The sequence below is a fragment of the Cimex lectularius genome, unplaced genomic scaffold, assembly GCF_000648675.2.
Source record: "Cimex lectularius strain Harlan isolate CLEC.00 unplaced genomic scaffold, Clec_2.1 scaffold33, whole genome shotgun sequence".
Lineage (NCBI taxonomy): Eukaryota > Metazoa > Arthropoda > Insecta > Hemiptera > Cimicidae > Cimex > Cimex lectularius.
The window spans coordinates 2,340,155-2,362,303 of NW_019392683.1; the positions used below are offsets into that span (position 1 = coordinate 2,340,155).

General features: G+C 32.9%; 5 protein-coding genes across 15 annotated transcripts in view; 3 read left to right on the forward strand and 2 right to left on the reverse strand.

Moving 5' to 3' along the window:
* Positions 1-1,120: 1,120 nt before the first annotated feature.
* Positions 1,121-8,237, reverse strand: LOC106662621 (trifunctional nucleotide phosphoesterase protein YfkN). 4 transcript variants are annotated; one of them, XM_014386825.2, is made up of 10 exons: positions 7,768-8,230; positions 4,078-4,279; positions 3,934-4,020; positions 3,599-3,864; positions 3,167-3,461; positions 2,970-3,073; positions 2,735-2,894; positions 2,088-2,338; positions 1,708-2,031; positions 1,121-1,644 (listed from the first exon to the last, which is right to left on the reverse strand). In XM_014386825.2, exons 1-10 carry the CDS (start codon positions 7,885-7,887, stop codon positions 1,549-1,551), a joined length of 1,905 nt encoding a protein of 634 aa, XP_014242311.1. In that variant the 5' UTR covers positions 7,888-8,230; the 3' UTR covers positions 1,121-1,548. The 4 variants fall into 4 exon arrangements, with proteins under 4 accessions (XP_014242311.1, XP_014242312.1, XP_024081471.1 ...); XM_014386826.2 differs by having other exon boundaries at positions 1,122-1,644; positions 8,180-8,237; XM_024225703.1 differs by having other exon boundaries at positions 1,122-1,644; positions 7,968-8,230.
* Positions 8,238-9,950: 1,713 nt separating this feature from the next.
* On the forward strand, positions 9,951-12,180 carry LOC106662451 (gametocyte-specific factor 1-like). The gene is made up of 2 exons (XM_014386550.2): positions 9,951-10,046; positions 11,780-12,180. Exons 1-2 carry the CDS (start codon positions 10,038-10,040, stop codon positions 12,071-12,073), a joined length of 303 nt encoding a protein of 100 aa, XP_014242036.1. The 5' UTR covers positions 9,951-10,037; the 3' UTR covers positions 12,074-12,180.
* Positions 12,181-12,909: 729 nt separating this feature from the next.
* Positions 12,910-16,607, forward strand: LOC106662653 (SWI/SNF-related matrix-associated actin-dependent regulator of chromatin subfamily B member 1). The gene is made up of 4 exons (XM_014386877.2): positions 12,910-13,118; positions 14,973-15,323; positions 15,532-15,885; positions 15,943-16,607. The coding sequence occupies exons 1-4, from the start codon at positions 13,038-13,040 to the stop codon at positions 16,264-16,266; spliced, it is 1,110 nt and encodes a 369-aa protein (XP_014242363.1). The 5' UTR covers positions 12,910-13,037; the 3' UTR covers positions 16,267-16,607.
* A 2,845-nt stretch (positions 16,608-19,452) lies between these two features.
* LOC106662482 (Ca(2+)/calmodulin-responsive adenylate cyclase) overlaps positions 19,453-22,149 on the reverse strand; it is an 89,079-nt gene continuing 86,382 nt past the window's right edge. For all 8 annotated transcript variants that reach the window (XM_014386602.2, XM_014386607.2, XM_014386608.2 and 5 more), the window contains one exon: positions 19,453-20,519. In XM_014386602.2, coding sequence (XP_014242088.1) covers positions 20,402-20,519 — 118 coding nt within the window. In that variant the 3' untranslated portion in view covers positions 19,453-20,401. The remainder of the gene's footprint in view (positions 20,520-22,149) is intronic.
* LOC106662484 lies at positions 21,335-22,127 on the forward strand. Its single transcript, XM_014386613.1, has 3 exons — positions 21,335-21,706; positions 21,769-21,979; positions 22,044-22,127. Exons 1-3 carry the CDS (start codon positions 21,482-21,484, stop codon positions 22,103-22,105), a joined length of 498 nt encoding a protein of 165 aa, XP_014242099.1. The 5' UTR covers positions 21,335-21,481; the 3' UTR covers positions 22,106-22,127.

Sequence of the window (22,149 nt, forward strand, 5' to 3'; positions counted from 1 at the left end):
CACCATATGCGACAAAAACTTTCTATAAACTCCTGACCAAATCTCGACGGTAAAGAAGTAATTTCAGGTTTTTTTTTTTGCTTAGTTTCTACTAAAATTGGTTATAAACTTTTATAAAAAATTTGGAATTTTTTGAAAATGTTGGATTGGTATCTATTATTAACTACAAACTCCTGAGTTTTGCGAATTTCCTCAAAAGTTACCCATTCAATTAGCTTCCAGCGGTATACCCACCTTTTTGGATTGCACTTCTGGTAGGCCCAAAAATTTTGCATTTTGTTGACAAAAACCAGTGTTGATGAGGGGAGGGCATGCTCAATTTTTCCAAGAAATCCGTCTGGCTCTTTGAGTTTCGTGTCTGTTCTTTATTATTCGATTCAATCAGTTTGCTTTATGTTATCAGCTGACGTCTTCATGTTGGTGATTTAAATTATGTTTTTATTTCCTAATGTCTTGCTGATATACATTTCATTTATGATTAATGCAATGGTAATGCTACTGCTGCAAGGATAGAATACCAAATTTGAACAAACTTTTTCATTTGACAATATTTAAAGAAAGGTCGATGGCCACAATGATTAAGGCATTGGCACAACGACTCATTGCTGTAAGGGTTCAAATTCAAGGTGTTGAAATGAGCTTTTTCTTTTTCAAAAATACTGGCACCATGGGGTTCATATAAAATATCCCTGTACTTATAAATCTAAAGTATAAACAAATTAAAAATATAAATATTAATCTATGTCTGGTACTAAAAATTGCAAAATGCCATACTTGTCTAACACAGTGAGATTAGGCAGAACAAGATGGTCGGGAATGACTAAATTGCGGGTCCATATACTGAGAAGAAATCACACTTTTGATTAATAATTGCCCTTACTATAAAAAATATCAAGAGCCAACATAACAGTCGTTAACTGCTGTAAAATGAGGAATCACCAACACATGAAAAATAAAAGTAAAAAGTGTTCGAGAGACCAAAATGATTGGAAACAACAATCACCTGACTTCAAGAAAAAATCTCAATAAAAGTTAAGCATGCCATTTTCTTATTAAATAGGAAATTTAAAAAATTCAATTGTCGTTGTAAATCATATTTTAATATATTGTATAAACATAATAAGTTAAATAAACAATAACAATGTCTTTTGCATACAAATCAACTTAAAAGCGAGGCGAAAATGTACATATTTTTATATACAGCTGTATATTTATTATATACTCTACTATGTGTCACATTTGACTAGAAAATTATTGGACAGAATACCCTGTCCAAAATTTGCAATCTATATTTTTCATCTATACTTTATGTTTATGAATTTATAGTAGCATATTAAGAATTATGCTGCAAGAAGCATTAAACGTTAAAATCTTGATTGAATATATGTTTAAAGAGTAATTGATGTTATTTTTCATTTGGTAGTGTTATTATGTATTATTGTGAACTGATTATTTAAAAGTTTAAAACTGTGACAATAATGGAAAAGTTTAAAAATTGCCATTTGTGCAGAATGATTAATTGATTAATTTACGGAAGCGTTTGTTCTACTACGAGTAATCTTGCGGAGAAATTTCATTTTCCTCAGGTATTATGGATGTATCTGAAAAAGATCGTTCTTTTTCAGCTAAGAGGTCCTTCCCAAGCTGTAAAAATTGAGACAATTAAATTAATTATATTTGTTTGCTTATGGTAAACATGGTAAATACCTGTTCTGTCAGAGTGATAATTCGCCTTTCAATCCTTGGGGTCAGTAGACAAGATTCATTTTCGAGTTCGTCGAGTGATGCACGTCTTGAAAACCGAGGAACTTTCTCAGGCACGGCATCCGAGTTTGGTAAATGCTTCCTAAGAGGCGTCGGACCATCAAGATCACCCCCATCGAGCATTCTGACGAGTGAATGGCGTCTTGAGAGCGTTACAAGAGACTGACGATGCTTGGAACATTGCTTTGTCTTTCCTAAGCGTATTTTTATTGCATTGAAATGGTTCTGAATAGCCAGGCCTAATTCAAGACAATTTTCTTCATCAACCTGAAGAAAAAACATTTTAATATCGTATACCGATTCTGCTTACTTATATGACTTACGATTATAGGGGCTTGTTTGAACACGGTGTAACCGTCTGAACCCTGACGAAGGTAAGTTTTGGTAGCAAGCTGGTATTTGCTATCGGGTTTGAGGTATTCATCTCCAATCTTGACGAGGTCGCGTTCAATTCTGTTACCAGGAGTACGGCCAGGATAGAAGGCGAAAGATATCCCGGCAACTTGTGGAAATCTTCCTTCCAACTTTGGATACATGGAAACACCATTCTCTAAAGCCTCTATAATTTCTCTTCCTGAAATTGTAAATTTAATTAAAATTGTAATTTAATTATTTCTTTAATTTAATCTTTAGATTTCATTTGAAGATGATCAGAATTATTCCTCTTATAAAGCTTTACCTCTTAATTTTCCACTTATTTCAATTAATTATTCTTTTTTATGTAAGGTCTTGATTGAGATGAAAAAGTTAGTTTCATTAGCAGGATTCAATCCCACTACCTTCGGCTGTTGATAGCAACTAAGGCGTGTGTTCGAATCCCACTCATGACCCTTAACTTTTTCATCTCAACCAAGACCTTACATAAAAAAGAATAACTAATTGAAATAATTAATATGGTCAATTGGACATAAATGTTTCAATTGATTTTTCATGACTAAAAAGAAATTTTATAGTTTTTATGATAAACCACCTGTAAGTTCAATAACAGTTAATGGATCGGTAATAGGTACAATCATCATGAGATCCCGCATTGTAAAAGGGCCCGCAGGGTGAATGCAATCAGATCTAAGAGTTCCTGAGTTTAAAATAACAAGATCAGCTTTTGTTGCAGCCAAAATCACATCACAGACCTGCAAGTATGATTTTTAATAAATTGATAAAAGGAACACAGAAAAAGATGAACTTTTTTAGTTATTTTTACATACCCAGTTACCAAGATTTGTTTCACTTGTCCTTATCATTTCAAAGCGTCCATCCAGCTCTACATTAAACTCTCCAAGAACCTCATCCATTTTTCCTTCAATCAATTCTTTAAAAAAAAGAAAATCACAGTTTAAGATTCCTTTTCCCATTTTATTTTATTTATTTTTTAAATAAACAGTTCATCTCTTAAGAAACTCACCTGTGTACTGTTCAAGTTCAATGGACAAATCAGGGTCAGCGTCGTACATCTCATCGACTTTAATTTTGTCGACTGTGATGTCAAATCCATGGCTGCCTGATTCAAATTTGAGTGTGATTTTAGAAAAGTGGTCGAAATCAGTCCCCGACTTTATGATATACTTGTTGTTGACTATTTCGACAGAATAAACGTGGTCGTGTCCACCGAGTATGAGGTCAATTTCATCACACTTTTCTGCCAGTTTCATGTCATTTGGCATACGCATATGTGTGAGTGCTATAACTATGTCACAGCCCTGAGAAGTACGGTTTAATAAAAAACAAACGCCAACATTATTTAAAAAATTTAACAATAATTTGATTAATTAATTAGATGATTTTTTAAACATGACAATAGATTATAATAATCTAGTAAATATTAAAGCTTACACACCTCTTGTTTAAGTTGGGAAGTTAACTTTTGGCCAGCTTCGACAAAGTCGATGTAGGTCACCTCATCAGGATTGATAGTAGCGAGGGTCTCAAGCCATTCTTTTTCAACAAGGCCAATCAGCCCTATTCGTTTTGACTTCCAGTCTACAGCATGAGTGACTTTTCCATCTCCGAGTGCTCGTCCAGTTTCATTGTCAATAACGTTTGACATCAACCACGGAAAGTTTGTATCAAGCACCCTCTTGCTTAGCACTTCCAGGCCGAAATCTAGCAATTACTGAAGTTTTATTGATGTAAAAGGATAAAACACGAACAGAATTTTTTTTATACAATTACCAAAGTCATGATTGCCAAATACGGCACAGTGAGTTCCTACTGCATTTAGTACAGGGACCATCTGCGCGCCGCTTGTCAGTGTACTCACTGGAAAAACAATAGATTATATTATCTATATAAAATAAATTGTTAGATTAAACATACGCATGCTAGGCGAAAGTGCATCTCCACTGAACAAAACGAGCGGCGTCTCAGAATCGAACTGCTTTATCGCAGTAAGGAAACGAGCAGCTTTCCCTTGGTCGACATTGTAAACATCGTTGTAGTGTAAAATTGTGATCTTTTCTTGCGGCATACTCAGATTTGTCAAGGTTCTTCGGCCAACTTCCCTTACATCTAAGGATGCCTGTAAATAAGAATGATAGTGTAACTTTCCAAGTGATAATAGTTAAACAGTATCTAAGTGAAATACATATACTAAAAGCTAATAATAAGATAAGCAAATGGTTGGAATCAAACTATCATTTAACATAGGAAGAATATGAACAAGCAGCTATATATGGAGAATAGCAGAAACTTACCAGTTCAGTTAATAATTATTAGTTAAAACAAAAGTAACTTCTAATCAAGCTATTTAATACTATACTTTAATAAAAGCTATTGATATATCATTGCATACACTCAAGACAAGTAGGAATAATTTTCCTTTTTAATAGATAATAAAGAAACATATTTTTTTTATGAAAAACCCTCTCCATTCATAAAGAAGAATAAAATATTGATTAATTAGAACTCGGTAATTTTTAAGTATTGAGTTTGTCCTATATAGAAACGGTTATGATGGAGTGAGTACATCAATTGAATAGTAGAACTATCCTTTTGTACTATTGAGTTTGTCCTTGTTGAGAATTGTTATGCCCTTCAGAACTGCAAATTTATAAAAAAAAAAAAAATACATACAACTTCCGTACAGTCGAATGGATAAATATTAAAACATCTCTTCCACTTCCAAGAAAGAAAATATTAAATTGAATTTTTTACATTTTCAAGTTCTATAGGATGAAAATGAAAAACATTTGTTGTGCATCCAAATGGTCAAAGAGGATAAATATGAAAATATCTCTTGTACTTTTGGGTGGCTGAAAGAAACATGAAATTAAATTTGTTGTAATCCAAGCGGTTACAGAATAGAAATGAAAATATCTCTTGGCGCATCTAGGTTGTTTAAGGACGAATATGAAAAAAAAATAAAAAATAGAAAGTAAAGAAAAAATGCCCATCTTACAGGAGGATTTAACGTCTATCTACCCGTTAGGTGTCGCGGACGAGGGGTCAAACCACCTTAAAATACTTTTAAGATATATCAATTAAAATTCGACAATGCCAGAATCCAATCCAGCACTACAAACATGGCAAATACGAACCTGCGGTCTCCATATGAAAAAATATTTTGCATCTAAGCTATTAAAAGATAAATATAGGAAATCTTCTACTTTCAAAATGTTAGATAAATGAAAAAATGATATCTGACTTGCACTTAAGTTACCTATCCAAGTAGTTAAAGGATGAATATGAAAAATTAAATATTGTACTTCTACTTCTTAAGTTGACAAAAATATAATAATGAAAATATTTCTTTTACTTTTATAAGTCACTCAGCCAACACAGTGGTTTCAAGTTGTTAAAAGTACAAAAAATAAAATATCCCTTGTCCCTTTATGTTGATAAAAAAACTAACAGATCTACTTTCGAGATGTTAGATAAAAAAATAATTACGAATAATCTAGATCTCGGTAAAGACTGGATGGAAAAACAAATTTAATTATCTACCAAGATTTGTTTTTAAGGTCATCATCAGGAACGATGTTAATTAAAAATTGTGTATACATATTTGTACAATTAATTCAACCATCAATACAACTATATAGATACTACACAATTAATAATTATTATACAGTGTACAGATTTACATAAGTTTTTAATAAATTGTTTCAAATTTCTTTAAAGATAGCCTCAACGTAGCCAAGGACTGTAACAATATTGTAACAGTACAAATATGTATTCATAATTTAAAATTAATATGGACCCTGATAAAGATCTTAAAATAGGCCGAAAGCTTGGCAGATAACAATTGAATTTGTTTTTCATCCAGACTATACTGAGATTCGGATCATTCTTGAGTAAAAAGTGGTCAATACATCTTAAACTTATAAAAAAATTTAAATTACTTTAAACTTAAATATTTAAGTTATTAAATATTAAAAACTCTATTGTACTTCCAAGTTGTTACAGGATGAATATGACAGCTCTACTTTTGAGATGCTATACAAATAAAAATAATTAGACTCTCAACTTGTAAAAAGAATAAAAATTAAAACATTTGTAGTGTACCTAAGTTATTAAAGATTAAAAAATCTCTTGTGCTTTCAAATTGTTAAATGATAAAAATGAAAAATGTATTGTGCTTTTAAATTGTCATGTTAGAATATTTCTAGTACTTATGTATTTTTAAAGGATAAATTTGGCACTCTTGTGCTCAAAATATATGTTAAAAGGAAAAATTTGAAAATATCTATTTCATCCTGTACTTTTAAGGGATAAGAATGAAAACAACTGTAGTGCATACTAGTTGTTAAAGGATAATATATTTTAATTAGAATCTCAAGCTTTTAAAGATTAAATACGGAAATATCTCTTGTACTTTTGTTTTGTTAAAGGAAAATTATTCATTTTATGATTGAACAATGAAGTAAATTGAAAATTTTAACATTCCAAGGCTTTTATAAAATTGGCAAAGTTCATTTAGTTTCTACTGTCTGGGCTACTCTGTCAATTTGTCGAGCACTCCCAGAATATATAGGGTGTTACAAACTTTGCCAGTGAATTTCACACCTCCAGAGAGAGAAAAGTTCCCCTGTACAACAGTCCGATCATCAACGTAAGGAAGAAACTTCACTCTTTCCTCTATTTCGTTACTTTACTTCAGATAAACACTGAAAATACAATTGTTACAAAAAAAAATCCACACACTGTTGAAATCTAAGTCAAATTTCCTTCGAGTTACAACCTTTGTCAGACCATGAAAGTTTGTCACGCTAAAGTATAGTCGCTTTGACCCCCCATCATTTTTGCTGTTCTTAAAGAAAAATCTGCTTTGAAAAAAAAAAAAAATTAAAAAAGTAATTGCACTGTTGAAAAGGTGATTAAATGAAGAACTTTTTAAAAATTCTTACAAATTCAGAAAATTATTTTTTTTTTAATATTTCAAGCGACTACAACTTCAGCATGAAAAACTGTCATGGGTCTAATGAAGGTTTAACATTGTAAGAAATTTAACATAGATTCCAATGGTGTCTTCAGATTTTTTTGTAGCAATTGTAGTTTTGGTGTTAATGTTTTTCTGAAGTAATGAAATACTTGAAAAAATGAAGTGAAATTTCTCCTGCACCATTTGTATAAGAGACTTTTTCTTTCATTCTGGAGGTGTGAAATTCACTGTCAAAGTTGTGACATGAATAGCCCTGACAACCAGTAATTTTATTTTTTTATTTAACTGAGAATAATAAATCATTCATTAAAGTTGTCTGCGTTTTTAATGCTTCAAGACAATGAGTGCGACAATTCATTACACTACAAAATAAAAAAGTGACATGCTGGCAGTGTTCGTCTTTTGTAAAGTGAATTTATCAACAATTGCTGTTTAACGTAGATAAACTGTGCAGCGAAATCTTGTAACTTTTTTTTTGTTATGTGATACATCTTTTCAAAATGATGGCCAACTGTCGATGCATTTTTACTACAAAGCATTTGATTTTTTGCATCTCAAACATCTACGACAGTGTCAAACATGAGCTTTGCAGTAATGAAATTGTGATGCGTTTTCTTGTGTTTTACCTGTTTCAACCAACCGACAACGCTTTTCATCCCAGAGGTGACGTTCGTCGAAACGTCCGTGGATTCGACCAAATCCGTCCATTTGGCTCTCAAAGCGGCCTGAGCCGCGAAGCTCGCCATTTTTACAAGTTTAAACAAAACAAATAAAAAAAAGAAGAAGAAAAAACTAAAAGAAAATAACAGTAAAATAATCGACTCACCAAAAATGGAAATAAAATAAAAGAAACACAACACAATAAAATTTGGGACAAGTCAGAAAGAAATGGCTTTTCCCTTGTCTTCTTTATTCGCTAATTTTGTTTTTTATTTTGTGGACGAATTTTAAAATAAATAATTAAATGGCGAATAAATACAATCTATTTATGATCTTCTCGCCCGTCTATGTATTAAACTTATGACCCAGATAACTTACTCCCGACGTTCATAATTTTTCTCCTGTCAAGGTAAGAAATGGCAACCCCTTCGGAACCCGACTCACTGAACTTGGGCAGAAACGTTTGGTCTCATTACTTTCTATGAGTCAACTGAAACAAACTGGAGCACTGGCTGTTGCCAACTTTCTCTTTTTTGAAGTAGCTTAATATCGTTTATATTAATATCTATTTAAATTTTCTGCGTAAGGAAGCATAATAAATAACAACTAAATATAATATATTACAACCCCTATCATATATATCAAAGGTTGATACATCTTGGCCTTAGCCATTTATCATTGGTAGTTTTTCTTGAGAATTTGTCTTGTACTCTAAATATACACTCAAATACACACAAAAAAAAAAGTTTTTCAAAACTATATCTATTTATTTTTATTGTTATATTAACAACAACTAACAAACTGTAGCACTGGCCATTGTCAACTTTCTCTTTTTTTGAAGTAGCATATCGTTTATATTAATATAAATTTAACTTTTCAGCGTAAGAAAGCATAATTAATATCACTTAAATATAATATATTGGCTGCACTATTAGAATTTTTTTCTTGAGAATTCTTCTTGTACTGTAAATACACTCTTAAAGATAAAAAATAATGTGTGGTGATTAGTGACCAAATAGTCATAAAAAATAATGCTATAGCTAATGTGTGGTGTTTAGTGACCATTACATGATGATTATTTGGAGCTAATGTGGAAACACGTTAAAAAAAAAAAAAAAAAAATCAAAACTATATCTATGTATTTTTATTGTTATATTAACTACTACATAGTTATTTCAATATAAACAAAATTAAAGAGATCACAAATTCATGTGTTTTAATAAAAAAAATTAATTATGATGATTTGAAAGAAAATTCACCAAAACATTGGAAAATCATTTAATGATAGATTAAAATTAAACTAACAATTTATTCTATCACTAAATGAGTTTCAGTGCTTTGTTTAATTTTCTTTCAAATAATGACAATTAATTAATCTTTATATAAACTCATAAATTTCTGATAATTTTAATTTGGTTTATGTTAAAATAAGTATGTTGTAATTAATATACTTATAAAAATAAATATAGTTATACTATTATACTCCCAAGTTGTAAAAATAATAAAAATTAAAACATTTTTATTGATTCCAAGTTATTAAAGTTGGTAAAATGTATAGTCTCAATTCTTTCCTTGAGTCAACTGAAACAAATTGAGTACTGGCCATTGTCAATTTTCTCTTTTTTGAAGTAGCGTAATATCGTTTATATTAGTATAAATTTAACTTTTCTGTATAAGGAAGTGTAATTAATATCAACTAAAAATAATATAATATGTATTACAACCAACACTTGCTAGTGACTAATTAAAGGTTGGTATGTCTTGGCCTTAGCCATTTTCTGCCTTCGTCTCTCCAATTTATTATTTTAAAGGTAAAATACTTCTTATGTTTAGTGCAGTCTAGGTAAAAACGGTGCATAGAACTTACTGAATACAAATGTGTAACAAGTCCTTTAAATAAACTTGTATTTGCCAAATTTAAATTAAACTATTACAAATAAAGATAAACATGTTTGTAAAACTTAATCATCCAATGTTAAGTCCAAGTTGAATTTTTTAGAGAACTAAGGCATAATTGGAATAACTGTCGATTTTCTATTAAGTTTTATTAAGGAAATATTCACCTAGTACAGAATGAAGTACGCAATAAAATCAAATGTGATGAACACAGGGATAGAGATGAGGTGGTCTGTATTTCCACCAACTGGTGCCATAGAACTGACCAATTGTTGCTCAGCTGTAGTTATTGTTTTATTTTGAATTTATACTTTGTCTGTTGTCATAGATTATCCTCACGATGGTTTATGTGAGTATTTATTTCTAAATATATATATATATATTTTTTAATAAAATAAATCATCAAATAATTTTTTTTGTTTCATTTTATTGTTCATTGTTTAAACTTGAAAAACAAGAAAACTGACTTTTAATATAAAAAAGACAACAAAGTTATTAGTAAATTTAGATGTCGTTTTTGTATAACTACACTGATGGACAAATTTAACGCACCGTTCAATTTATTTAGTTTAAAATTAAATCCATTATCTTTTTTCATTAGTTGTAGGTAATTAGGAGCTATTGTAGTAAAAATAAACAGTAAATAATGCTTTGTTTATTTCCTTATTTACTTTTGAACTGATTAATCCCATTTGCACGAAAAGTACCATTACGCCGTTACATTCTGCTATGCCTAAAGGGCCTGCTTTGCTTTGAATTAATCTCTTTCCTTCGTTCATTTCATTTGATATTTTTGTTATTTTTTAACCATTTTCAATGGCTGCAGTCAGGCATTTGAGTATGACAGTGTCAGGGTCTTAACATTATTAGAGGAAGGATACGGCCAGCATGAAGTTGCCAGGAGACCGAATGATCACTCTATATATGGAAAAGTTCTTCAGCGCTTCAGAGAAACAGGGCTTCACACTAGAAGGCACATGGTCGACCTAAGTCTACAGACCAGAGAGACAATGGATTCATCCGTCATCAGGCTCTTCAAAACTGCAAGAAATCTTATAAGACAAGTCCGAAATGTTTTGATTTCCTCCAGGACTGTAAGAAGAAGGCTCAATGAAAATAACCTTTGGGCCCGGCACCGGTTCATGGACCTCTTCTTTCCACAGCTGAGAAAGTGGCCAGGCTTCAATTCGCACGGGAACATGTGAATTGGACATAGGAAGATTCGAGTTCACATGAGGTGAGAATTAGCCTCAAATCTTCAGATGGACGTAATTTCTTAGAGGCTCAGGAGAAAGGTACACCTCATGCTGTATGATCCTTCAGATGACATACCGCGGTGGGTCGTTGTTCTTGGGTGGCATTTCCTTGAACGCTCGAACTGAATGGTTGTGTGTGAGAAAAATCTCTTGCGCCATGTCAACTTCACACAGCTGTCTTACAAGACTCAATCAAAGAACATGGCCATTTGCCCCCCTCCCCTCACGTCAGTGAGAGATTCTTGCCAATGCATGTATGCCATAGAGCACGTATTGTGGATGACTATCTGAATGATGTTGAAATTGAGTGCTTGGTGTGTCTAGCCCAAAGTCCGCATTTGAACACAATCAAACACATTCAGAACCAACGTAAGCAATGAGTACAATGGCTAATCCCAGGTCCTAAGACCATAGAAGAATTGGAAATGACTGCTCTTGATGAATGGGAAAGAATTATTCAGGATGCAAGGTGTTTAATGAACATGATTCGTGCCAGAGGTGGAAATACTCAGTATTAAAGGGGCGAAAAAAGTTTTTTTTAATTAGATAATAAACATTTTATTTTTAAATGTTGATATGCAAAATATGAATAAACCTAAATACATTAAAATTTAAGGGTGGTGAGTTAATTTTGTCCATCGGTGTGTTATAACTGCTGTACTGATGCTGGGTGTTGGTCTGCAAGCCAGTGAAGTTATGCTGAACTGGCATTGTCACTTGTTAGGTTCCTACTCACCGTGAAGACGGACCCAATAAATGACCCAATGCCTGTACAGCATGACATTATAATTAAATTACCTTTGATTACTTACCCACCGATTTCTAGGAGTCTACTTTGGTCAAGTGCCCTCTTGACGATTCGCACATTCTCAAGAAGGAAAGGCTGCAGTATCATCTGGTCCGGTGTCTCAAACAATACAACGGTACCAAGGTGAGATGCCCTTACAATGCCACCGAGTACATCGAAGTGGATGATCTACCGGAGCACATATTGAAATGCGAGTACAGACGACCGATCGAAGTGCACACATACTGTTCAACAAAAAGTGGAACTCATATGTACACCGCTCCGTTTAACCATCAAGGCCCCGAGACTGACGAGTGCTGGGGCCTGGACTAGAAAATCCATAAAATCATGACTATGTATGTATACAAATGATTATTTTTTAAATTTAAATAAACTGTTTCATGTTTTTAAAACCAAAAATTAATTTTTTACATTGTAATACATTGTAACAATCTATTAATAAAATATTGAGTAATTAGGATTATATATAATTTAATTTATCACATTTTTCATGTTCTTTACCTTGGATCTTTGCATTTAATTAAATATGACAAAAATGCAGGAGATCAGACAAGTCCAAACAATTTATTTTTATTTTTACTGAGTCCCAAAACCTAAAGTATTATTTACTACTGATTTGCACAAATGTTCAAAGCTTATCTGTCTAACATTTAGTAGCTAAATATTTTGAAGAAGAAATCTTATGCCCTAATCTATTGTTAAAAGTTAACTGGTTTACATTGTAGCAAAATAATTTGAAAAGAAACATTCAGGTCACAGGTATATAATATCGCGCAAGTTATTCTGAGAGTTATTCATAGAATAATAATATTGACGATGGATCTAAGGATTCGTGATTGTAAGCTCTGAATTCTGTAAAAATTGGAAAGTTTGGTTGAACGCAGGATTTCCAGCCCTGCCTTTTTTACACTTTTTGTTACTCTTGATTTATTTCAAATAAGAGAAAAAATGTTATTGTTTTTTGTTGGTTATGGATTACGAGTTTCGTAAGTTGATTAAAATATATGGAATATGATAACGTAGGATTTCTTTTTTAATTTATACTGGGGTAAATAAATTTTTGTCATAATGGGGTGACGTCACTGTAGTCTTTCCGCTGGATCAAAGTTTCTAGTGCTGCTGTAGTTCCAGCTCTGGAGCCTAAGCCTAACTCTGTTGTCGACTGTTGTCGGACGGCTTTGTGAGAAGTTTTGTTGTCGGCGTTTCTGTTTCTAACTCGAGTCGTTTTTCTGTTACTGTTTCGAACTCTGCAGTCTCAACTCTTAAAGGCTCGAGGATGTCGATAAGGACGTTCGGCGACAAGCCGATTAGCTTCCAGGTGGAGGAAAATGGAGAGTACTACTGCATCGGTTCTGAGGTGATTCTCACGTTTATTATTTAATAAAATGTGAACAAATGTATTATATACTGTGTATCCTAGTAATACTGCTATCTAGTACTTTATAATGTTGGTTGAGCACTCAAAAACAAAAAAGTATTTATTTGTTTATTTTCCACAACTAGGTATAAAGACTAGTAATTGACATAAAACGAAAATAAAACATTAATTACTTGTTGTTTACCCTTACAGTGTTACTAATCCTTATACACACTCTTCCGATAAATAAAGAATATCAGTTCAATTTCATCCTTTCCAGGGCCAAATTATTGAGTGGGTTAGTTGATTTATTAAAGTGTTTTCTTTGATGAAACAATAAATTCTATTAAACAATTTTTCTCTCAAAAGCATGGTTTTGAGAAAATCTTGTCCAGGCAGATGCTTTGGCCAGTGACGAGAGTACATTACAAAGCCCAATTCCTTGGTATGGTGTGCTGCGCTGTGGTCTACATTGGTTTTGGGGCTACCAGGCATCTCGATTGAGATACGGTAGTGGACAACTGCAAAGAAGGGCAGCTAGAGGTGATCGTTCGATTGCTCTCACCACATATGGAAATGTCATTTATAGGCTTCCTTGATAAGTAGTAACTCCGAACATTCCATTGTAAAATGAACTCTAAAACAGTCAGAAGTATCTCTACTATTAGAAAGGCATGGAGTTTAAAGACAATTCGCAAATAGCGGTTCGTTTGGACACTTGAACAATGGGGGGCTTGTTCTCTTCACAGATGAGTGCTGGTTTGGTTTGTGGCAGTCAGATGACCGGGACCGTCTTCATGTGTGATGTGGAGAACGATTCACTTCATGTGCCATGCGTGACCCTTTACAAAGATAGTAGTGGGTTGAATCAGCATCCATGCCCATAATGAACTGATCGTCATGTCGATTGGATCTTTGCACTAAAGTTACATTAAGGAAGTTCTTCTGGAAACAGTGGTACCATTTGCTCCATTTATTGGGGACAACTTTGTGTAATGCATTTTGACCGCATGTAGCTTGAGTTGTCACCCATTACTTGAAGGTTGTTGGGACCTCAATAAATTATCTGGTACATTCTACTGACATGAATCAAAAAGAAAACTTATGGGACATGACATCGGTGACATGGGTTGGACATCATTCGCTGCCTCCATCAAGCATTTAACGGCTTCAAACAATTCTTGTTGAAGACTGGGATTCTGTTTCACAAGACAAAAATGCTTATTTACTTGCTGCTTTGGAGACTTGAGGCACTATGTGAATTCAGAGGAGGCAAAACGAGTTATTAGAGCAAGACTAGGTGTTAAACTTAAAACTATCACTAAATGATTTTCCGGTTTTTGGTGAATTTTCTTTCAAACCATCATAATTCAACATCTTTTATTAAAACGCATGAAATTTTTAATCTCATTTAATTTGGTTTAAATTAACATAACTATATTGTAATCAATTTAATGATAAAAATGCCTACAGTTTGAAATAAATAAGAAAATACAAGTGCTCGATTTTTTTAAAAATCTTGGAGCGTATTATAAACTGATATTCAATAAGCTAAAATTAATTGTTTATTATTTATATTAAAGTGCCGTTGGTACGTGTTTAATATGATACTAGGAAGTCCAAACCACCCCTATTTAAATGGAATATATAAAATATAACTTATTAAAAGAAAGATTAAGCTAGAAACTCGGGACTTTGAAGTTTATAACATGTAACACACTGAGATCCCTCTAAGGTGAGCGTCAAATCATTACAGATTAACATTAACTGTAACATATCCACATAGATTAGTGGTGTATTTATTAACCTTATAATATTTATTATAATTATTAATTGATTATTGATATTCAATAGGTGGGAAACTACCTCCGTATGTTCCGGGGTTCACTCTACAAGAGGTACCCTGGGATGTATAGGCGCACGCTCGGCAACGAGGAAAGGAAGAGGCTCATCGAGCTCGGCCTCAGTTCACACTGTCTTGCCTCGAGCATTTCACTACTCAGGGCTTCAGAAGTGGAGGACATTATTGATGGGAATGATGACAAGTACAAGGCTGTTTCTGTCCACTCATCTGAAACGCCAATTACCAGCTCAGCAAAGCCGAAGAAGACGATGCCCTGGGTGCCGTCTCTTCCGAACAGTTCACATCTTGATGCAGTGCCACAGGCGACACCAATCAACAGGAATAGAGTAGTCAACAAAAAGGTATATGCTTTGATTTATTTTAAATTCTTGTTATTTGTTAATACTTACTTGTAATATTTAAATGTTAATTATTATACATCTCCTAACCTAAAAATAGAAACAATTTTTATTTTATTAGTTTTGTTTGCTAATTTTATCTAATTTATATTTCAGGGAAACATATTTGTCTAGTAATTAAGCTGATGCTTTTGTGCAATTTTATGCTTAGGTTAGAAGTTTTCCTCTTTGCTACGATGACACTGATCCGTCTTCGATTTCTGAGAATGCTTCTCAGGTTGAAGTCTTAGTGCCGATAAGACTTGATATGGAGATCGAAGGGCAAAAGCTGCGAGATACTTTCACCTGGAACAAGAACGAATCGCTTATCACACCCGAGCAATTCGCCGAAGTTCTTTGTGACGATCTCGATTTGAATCCATTGAGTTTTGTCCCTGCAATCGCACAGGCTATCAGGCAGCAGATCGACGGCTTCCCAACTGACAACTTTTTGGAAGAACAGTCAGACCAGAGAGTCATAGTCAAGCTGAATATTCACGTTGGGAATACTTCTTTGGTGGATCAGGTAAATTTTTAATTGAAAAATTTTAATTTTTTTGTCTTAAATAATATTGTTGTGTAGGTTGAATGGGATATGTCTGAGAAAGAAAATTCGCCAGAAAACTTTGCCATGAAACTCTGCGCTGAATTGGGACTAGGAGGAGAATTTGTGACTGCGATAGCTTACTCGATAAGAGGTCAACTGTCTTGGCACCAAAAAACATACGCTTTTTCTGAGGCGCCTCTCGCCACGGTGGAGGTGCCTTTTAGAGCCGGGTCAGAGGCCGACCAGTGGTGCCCCTTCCTCGAAACGCTCACGGACGCTGAAATGGAGAAGAAAATCAGAGACCAGGACAGGAACACCAGGAGGATGAGACGTTTAGCCAATACGACGCCGGGTTGGTGAGGGTTACCTTCGAGGCACGTCCCAGTAGCTCAGTCTTCTGACGCTACTCCATCCTCCAAGGTTTAAATTGGGTGGATTTCTCGACAAGAGATGACGTGTTTCGAAGTAAAATAAGAGAAACGGGAAGTTGGAAAGAATTGACAAATTGCAAGAATTGGAAAAAAATGACACTTTTTTGTCATGCAAAATTTTTATTCGATATAATTCAGTACTAAAACTGGTTATAATTACAGCGTTTTGAATGTGTTTCTCATTATTCAATTTACCATTGATTTCTATACCGTCATTATTTCTTCCTGATTTCTTTTTACCTTGGATATTTTTATTTTTATACTTCTTCCTTTATTTATTTATTTGGTAGGAAGTAATGTAGATGATAGATTTGTAAATATATAAGATTTTTTAAAAAGTAAAACATGAAATAAGTAAAATGTTAAATGTCAAAGATATTTGTTGAATAGATTTGTGTGCTAATGATTATCCTATCTTCCCATTCCCGCGGCTGAATTAGTACAACTTATTAGAGATAATTCTCATATTATTACGTACCTATTTTGAATTATTAATAATAAATCTTCAACATGTCTCAAGATCTGAGTGCAGAAAGTTTATTACTTTCTCTTTATACTTTTTTGTACCAAATTTTTACTTATTCTGCCAATTTATATTTGTTTTATTAATATTTATATATTATTGGTTTCATTAATACAATTAGCCTGTAGCTCATATATTTTTCAAAATGTTTTGTCAAAGAGAAGTCTTTTCTATTAAATATACTGTTGAAAGATGTATTCATTCTGTTAAAAAAAAATAATATTACGCCATTATCGGATTAGTAAGTTTTCCGGCGTCAAAACAATCCATTTGGTGCGGCAATGTGTGCATATGGTTCCAGAAATTTGAACCGGTGACAGCCTCGTGATTAGATTATATAGTGGCCTCTTAACCTGTGCACTGCGACGAATATTGGTCTGTTGTGCATCACCATTTTTTTAATCTAGAATTCCTCGTTAAGCTTATGGTTTCTGTGTGTATCCTTCAAGCCCTGGCTTTTCCTCTCCCAGGATTAGGAATCTCGGCATACGCTTGTGCACCAATAGAGGACATGTTTCTTCTTGGCAATATCTGCACAGGCTTGTTTCTGCCACTCCAAGTACATATCTCTAGAGTCTGCAGTCCAACTTTTATTCTAACCCTAGCACGTCCTAGATTTAGTAGTTCTGCTGTTAGTTTCTGCGATGGTCCTTCGATAAACTTTTTTGCATGCCTCTGTTCCAGGCTGCATTTCCATTGAGTAGAGGACTTATTAATCCATTGTCTAATGGATCTGAGTTTGTGGCAGTTTGGTATGTCGTAAAAGGGTTCAGGGTCAATAGGTCCTCATTGAACTTTCCTCGGCCAATTTATCTGTCTCTTCAACCCTCTGCCCTGTGTGACCTGGTATTCAGACAGCCTCGAGAGGAAAGAGGGTTCTGTATGAAAATCATTATTCGATGAGGAAGTTCAGCTGGACTCTTGAGGCAGACCCAACGAAAATTACTTGGGAATTGGCAAGAGAGCATAAATTGTGGACTGCACAACTTCGGGAAAGAATATCGCTCATTAAGAGTAATTCCTCATGAGTTGACCATTGAGCAGGCCATTTGTCAACATTTTTTGAAAATCCCAAATCGAACCATTGATTCAAAACTTAACTGTGAGTGGTTACAAAAAATGTTGTTTTGACCCAACCCAGGATTCATAAGTAGAAATTGGGTTTTGTTGTTCAAAAAAAAAAAAAAACAGATTTGTATGGAATTGAGCTTTTCCCTCACCCTGCTTACCGTCAAGAGCTACAGACCTTCCGACCACCAGCTGTTCTAGTCGTTGGCTGATTATTTTCAAGAGAAAACTTAATTGTCTGGATGAGGTTCAAATTGCAGAACTTTTCTGTTCAAATTCCAGTGGTGTTGTGAAGGAATCCAAAACCCAGCCTCAAGATGGCATCAAACCATAGAACACAACGGTATATACTTTCAATATTAAAAAAAAGTCAAAATAAATTTATTTTTAAATCAGCAAGAAAAACGGTCATTTTTTTATGACACCCTATTATTATAACTTAATTCAATTATGTAAAGGTATAAAAAAAACAAAAAAAACACTGTATGACCACTATTCTTGCATCTGTAGCCAGTTTACATTTACCTTTTTTCCCACAGGCTGTCATAATATATTTACTTGGCATGAAGAGGGCATGGGTTTGAATCCTATCACTACTGTAATTTCCTTTGACAATTTGAATGTGCAATCTTTTGTTAAAGCTTAAAGTGGTTTAACTCTGTCCCTCAACACCCAATAGGGTCGTAAAGTATTGGGTTGTAAAATAAACCATTGTTCAGTAATTTGATTTCATCCCTCCTGTGTTCTAAAGTAAAGTATTAGTAAAAAGGATTAGTTAAGGTGTCATTTGTCAGTTTTGTTCTAGTTCCTATATTTTGGCAAGGTGTTTTGCCAATTTAAAAAATTGGAAAAATAGTGCATTTTCATAATTTAATGGGTTTTTTATTATTGCCAAGGGAAAACGCAGTTCTGATAGGAAAATTTATGATGTGGATGACGCTTTAGTAAAAAGGACCATCTTTAAGTGGTTTCTTCATGGCACACAGATAAAATAGGGAGTAGGCATAGGGGTCAAAAAAAGCCCAAACCCTACAGACTTACTTTATGACCTGATACATTACATTACCCACAAATCTTTAAAAAAAAGATAGAAACTGGAAACAAAAAGGAGGAAAAATTATTCGTTTAGATTATTTTGTTGTTTAATGATATATGTTAAATAAAAATAATTATGAATTGTTTTGGGGTTTATGAATCTAAAACTTTGATACATTCATTACCCACAAATCTTAAAATAAATAAAAAAAGATAGAAACTGGAAACAAAAAGGGGGAAAAATTATTCGTTTAGATTATTTTGTTGTTTAATGATATATGTTAAATAAAAATAATTATGAATTGTTTTGGGGTTTATGAATCTGAAACTTGGATCATATCCGATCACCCTGGTTTTTGTTCCAGGTGCATTTAGGCATTTCACCATCTTTACCATTGCTGGTGCGTGTCCAAATTTAAAGTATAAAGTATATGTACTTCATACATCTACGGCTGAAATGTATATTCCATATATTAAAAACAAAATTGATTAACTAAAAAAAACCTTTTTATTTCAAGATGTAACAGAATTGTAATCGTGTTTTCCCTTTTGGGCTTCAATTGGATCTAAAGTGAATACAGTCCCAAATAAGAACTATCAGTTCATAAAATACTTTTATCTTTTATTAATATTTAATTAATAACTTTCAATTTATATAGTCTATTTTATTTTTAGTTTAATTTTATTTTAATTATAAACATCTATGACACGTAACGTGACCTCTAACGAGGAATGAAGATAGAAAAAGACAATAATTTGATTTTTGTTAACAAACAGTAGTGTATACATTGGCACCTGATTTCCTTTCCAAAACAGATCTAGTTACCAGTTTCACAGAATATCACAAGTGAAGCAACACAGCTAGAAAGCTGGCACTCATATATATATATTTTTTTTTGTGAAATTGCACATAACACAACTGATGTTCTGAAGTTATATAATTAAAGTATTGTAAAATTTTAAGTGCTACAAATCAAAATTATGATTCATTTAATAATTAATATATATATTAACAATTTTTTTAATGAAAAACATCAAACAAGGTAAATATTCTGAGCTTTATAGCTTTGCCATTTACATACTATTTACAAAAGCATTCTATTTACATTTTATAAATGATAATAATGAAAGCACCAGAAAATTATACTATTTAGATAATTAAGTATGTTAAAAAACAAACATATAAAAATAAATATAACTGTGATGTAAACATAAATTAGGCCATAAAAGCATTTTAAACTATATGTATAAAATTAAGTACACTTTTCCACAAAACGGAAGAGGAAACTAAACTTCCACGAATTGTTTTCAACAGAAACTCCTACTTCATTACCAATTAATCGGCTTTTCACTCCAATTACATATTCGGTGTTAAACTAAGTTCAACGAACGAAATAATTGCCGGTATAAAAACTACAAACTTTTCAAAAGTTCAATTTTAAATATCTGAGTCCGTTTCCGATCTCGGCTGGCCAAAATTTCTCGTGATGCTCTCAGACACACTCCTTATATTCGCTAGATTCGTTATGTCTGGGGTGATATCTCTGTTGTAGTACCTAAAAAATGTTATAAATTTATAGGAAAATTAATTAAAATGTAAATTACCACGAGTGTATATGTAATCATGAAAAAAACATGCAATAAATTATTTAAGTTTAACAATTTCAAATTCTTTTTTTCAGTCTTCAGTTTTCAACACCCAACCTGAGATATTGTAAGGAAGATAATATTTAAAAAAAAAGGTGTGCATAACAAGTAATAATTACTATCCCCCTACCTAAACATCAACTTCAAAACAGAAAATCAAGTGCAAACATTAATTAGCAAGAGAAAAAATTATATAAGTGCAAAAATTGTTCTTTTAACTAAAAAAGATTTACTCTTCCATTGTTTAAAGATATAACATACTACATAACATGTTATGTTGTAAAATAATTATACCGAAGAAAGACCATGGTTGCAATTTACTGTCAGTTGTGCTAAATACTACAAGAGAATGAGAAAGAAAAGTTAATAGTCATTTTAAGACTATGGTGTGAGGGGGTAACTACGGTTTCGGGTGGTACCCTGTGAGCATTCCATTGCTTGAAACTCACAACACGTCTTCCTCGGAGCAGAATTCGACCAGTTCTTGTCTGTAAACACATCCAGAATCCTTTTCTCTGGTGTTCTTAATGTCAATGACAGCGTTCGCTCTTTAGGAAGACTAGATTCTGAACCTGTTGCTCTTCATAAGAAAACAATTGACAGTCTTATTATTTTTACGTTAAACATAATTAAAAAAAAGGAAAGAAATTCTTCTTAAATCTACAACTTTAAATATTAAATTAAAATTTGTAGAGTTTAAATAGTTTTAACTGTTGAAACAAATCACATATTTTACATCATATGAAGTTGAAAGTGTTTTGGAAAAAAAAGTCAACAGATGCTTTAGGTAATCAAATCAATAGTTTGACACAGACACAAGAACAGACAAATTTTATTAAGCAAAAACAAGGTTTATTAACACTGGGGAAGCATGGCTTCCTACGAGAGCCTAGGCGAGCTATGCAAAAAGTTATTTGTTATGAACAAAGATGTAGTGGACGCTGGAATCTCGCTCAAAGAATGCGATTTCAACTATATCCCGGTCTTGGTTGCATTCTTGGCGTTGGTAATTATCAACATTAGAGTCTGGGACAGGTTCAGACTACCGGAAAACATTGTACAGCCTCCGTTCGATGCCGTCGTTCCTTGTATCGAGGTGAGCCGAGTAAATCATTAAAAACGTCTGACCGATTTTTTTTTGTACAAACTCATTTCCAGGCTGCAGGGCACTGGGTCTTGTCTAACATTCTGATGACGTTTGTGCTGTACATCCACAGGATTATTTACAACAGCCTCACTCCGTCTGAACATAAGACTAAATCTTGGCACGAGAATATTAGCAATTATTTAAGAGGCATCCGCCATGATAAAACAATGCCGATTGAGCAGTTTCCATATATTCCATTTCTAATAACTCTTTGTATATCTTGTAAGATAACTTTTAACCATATTTTATATGTAAATATTTTATTAATCAGGTGTTTTTTTTCCAGTTGTTTTTCTCATTGCTTCTTTATCAGTGAATAAAAAACGCTATACAATGAAAAACTTTTAACCACAATCTGAAACATAACTAATATAAAAAAAAATAAAAATAAA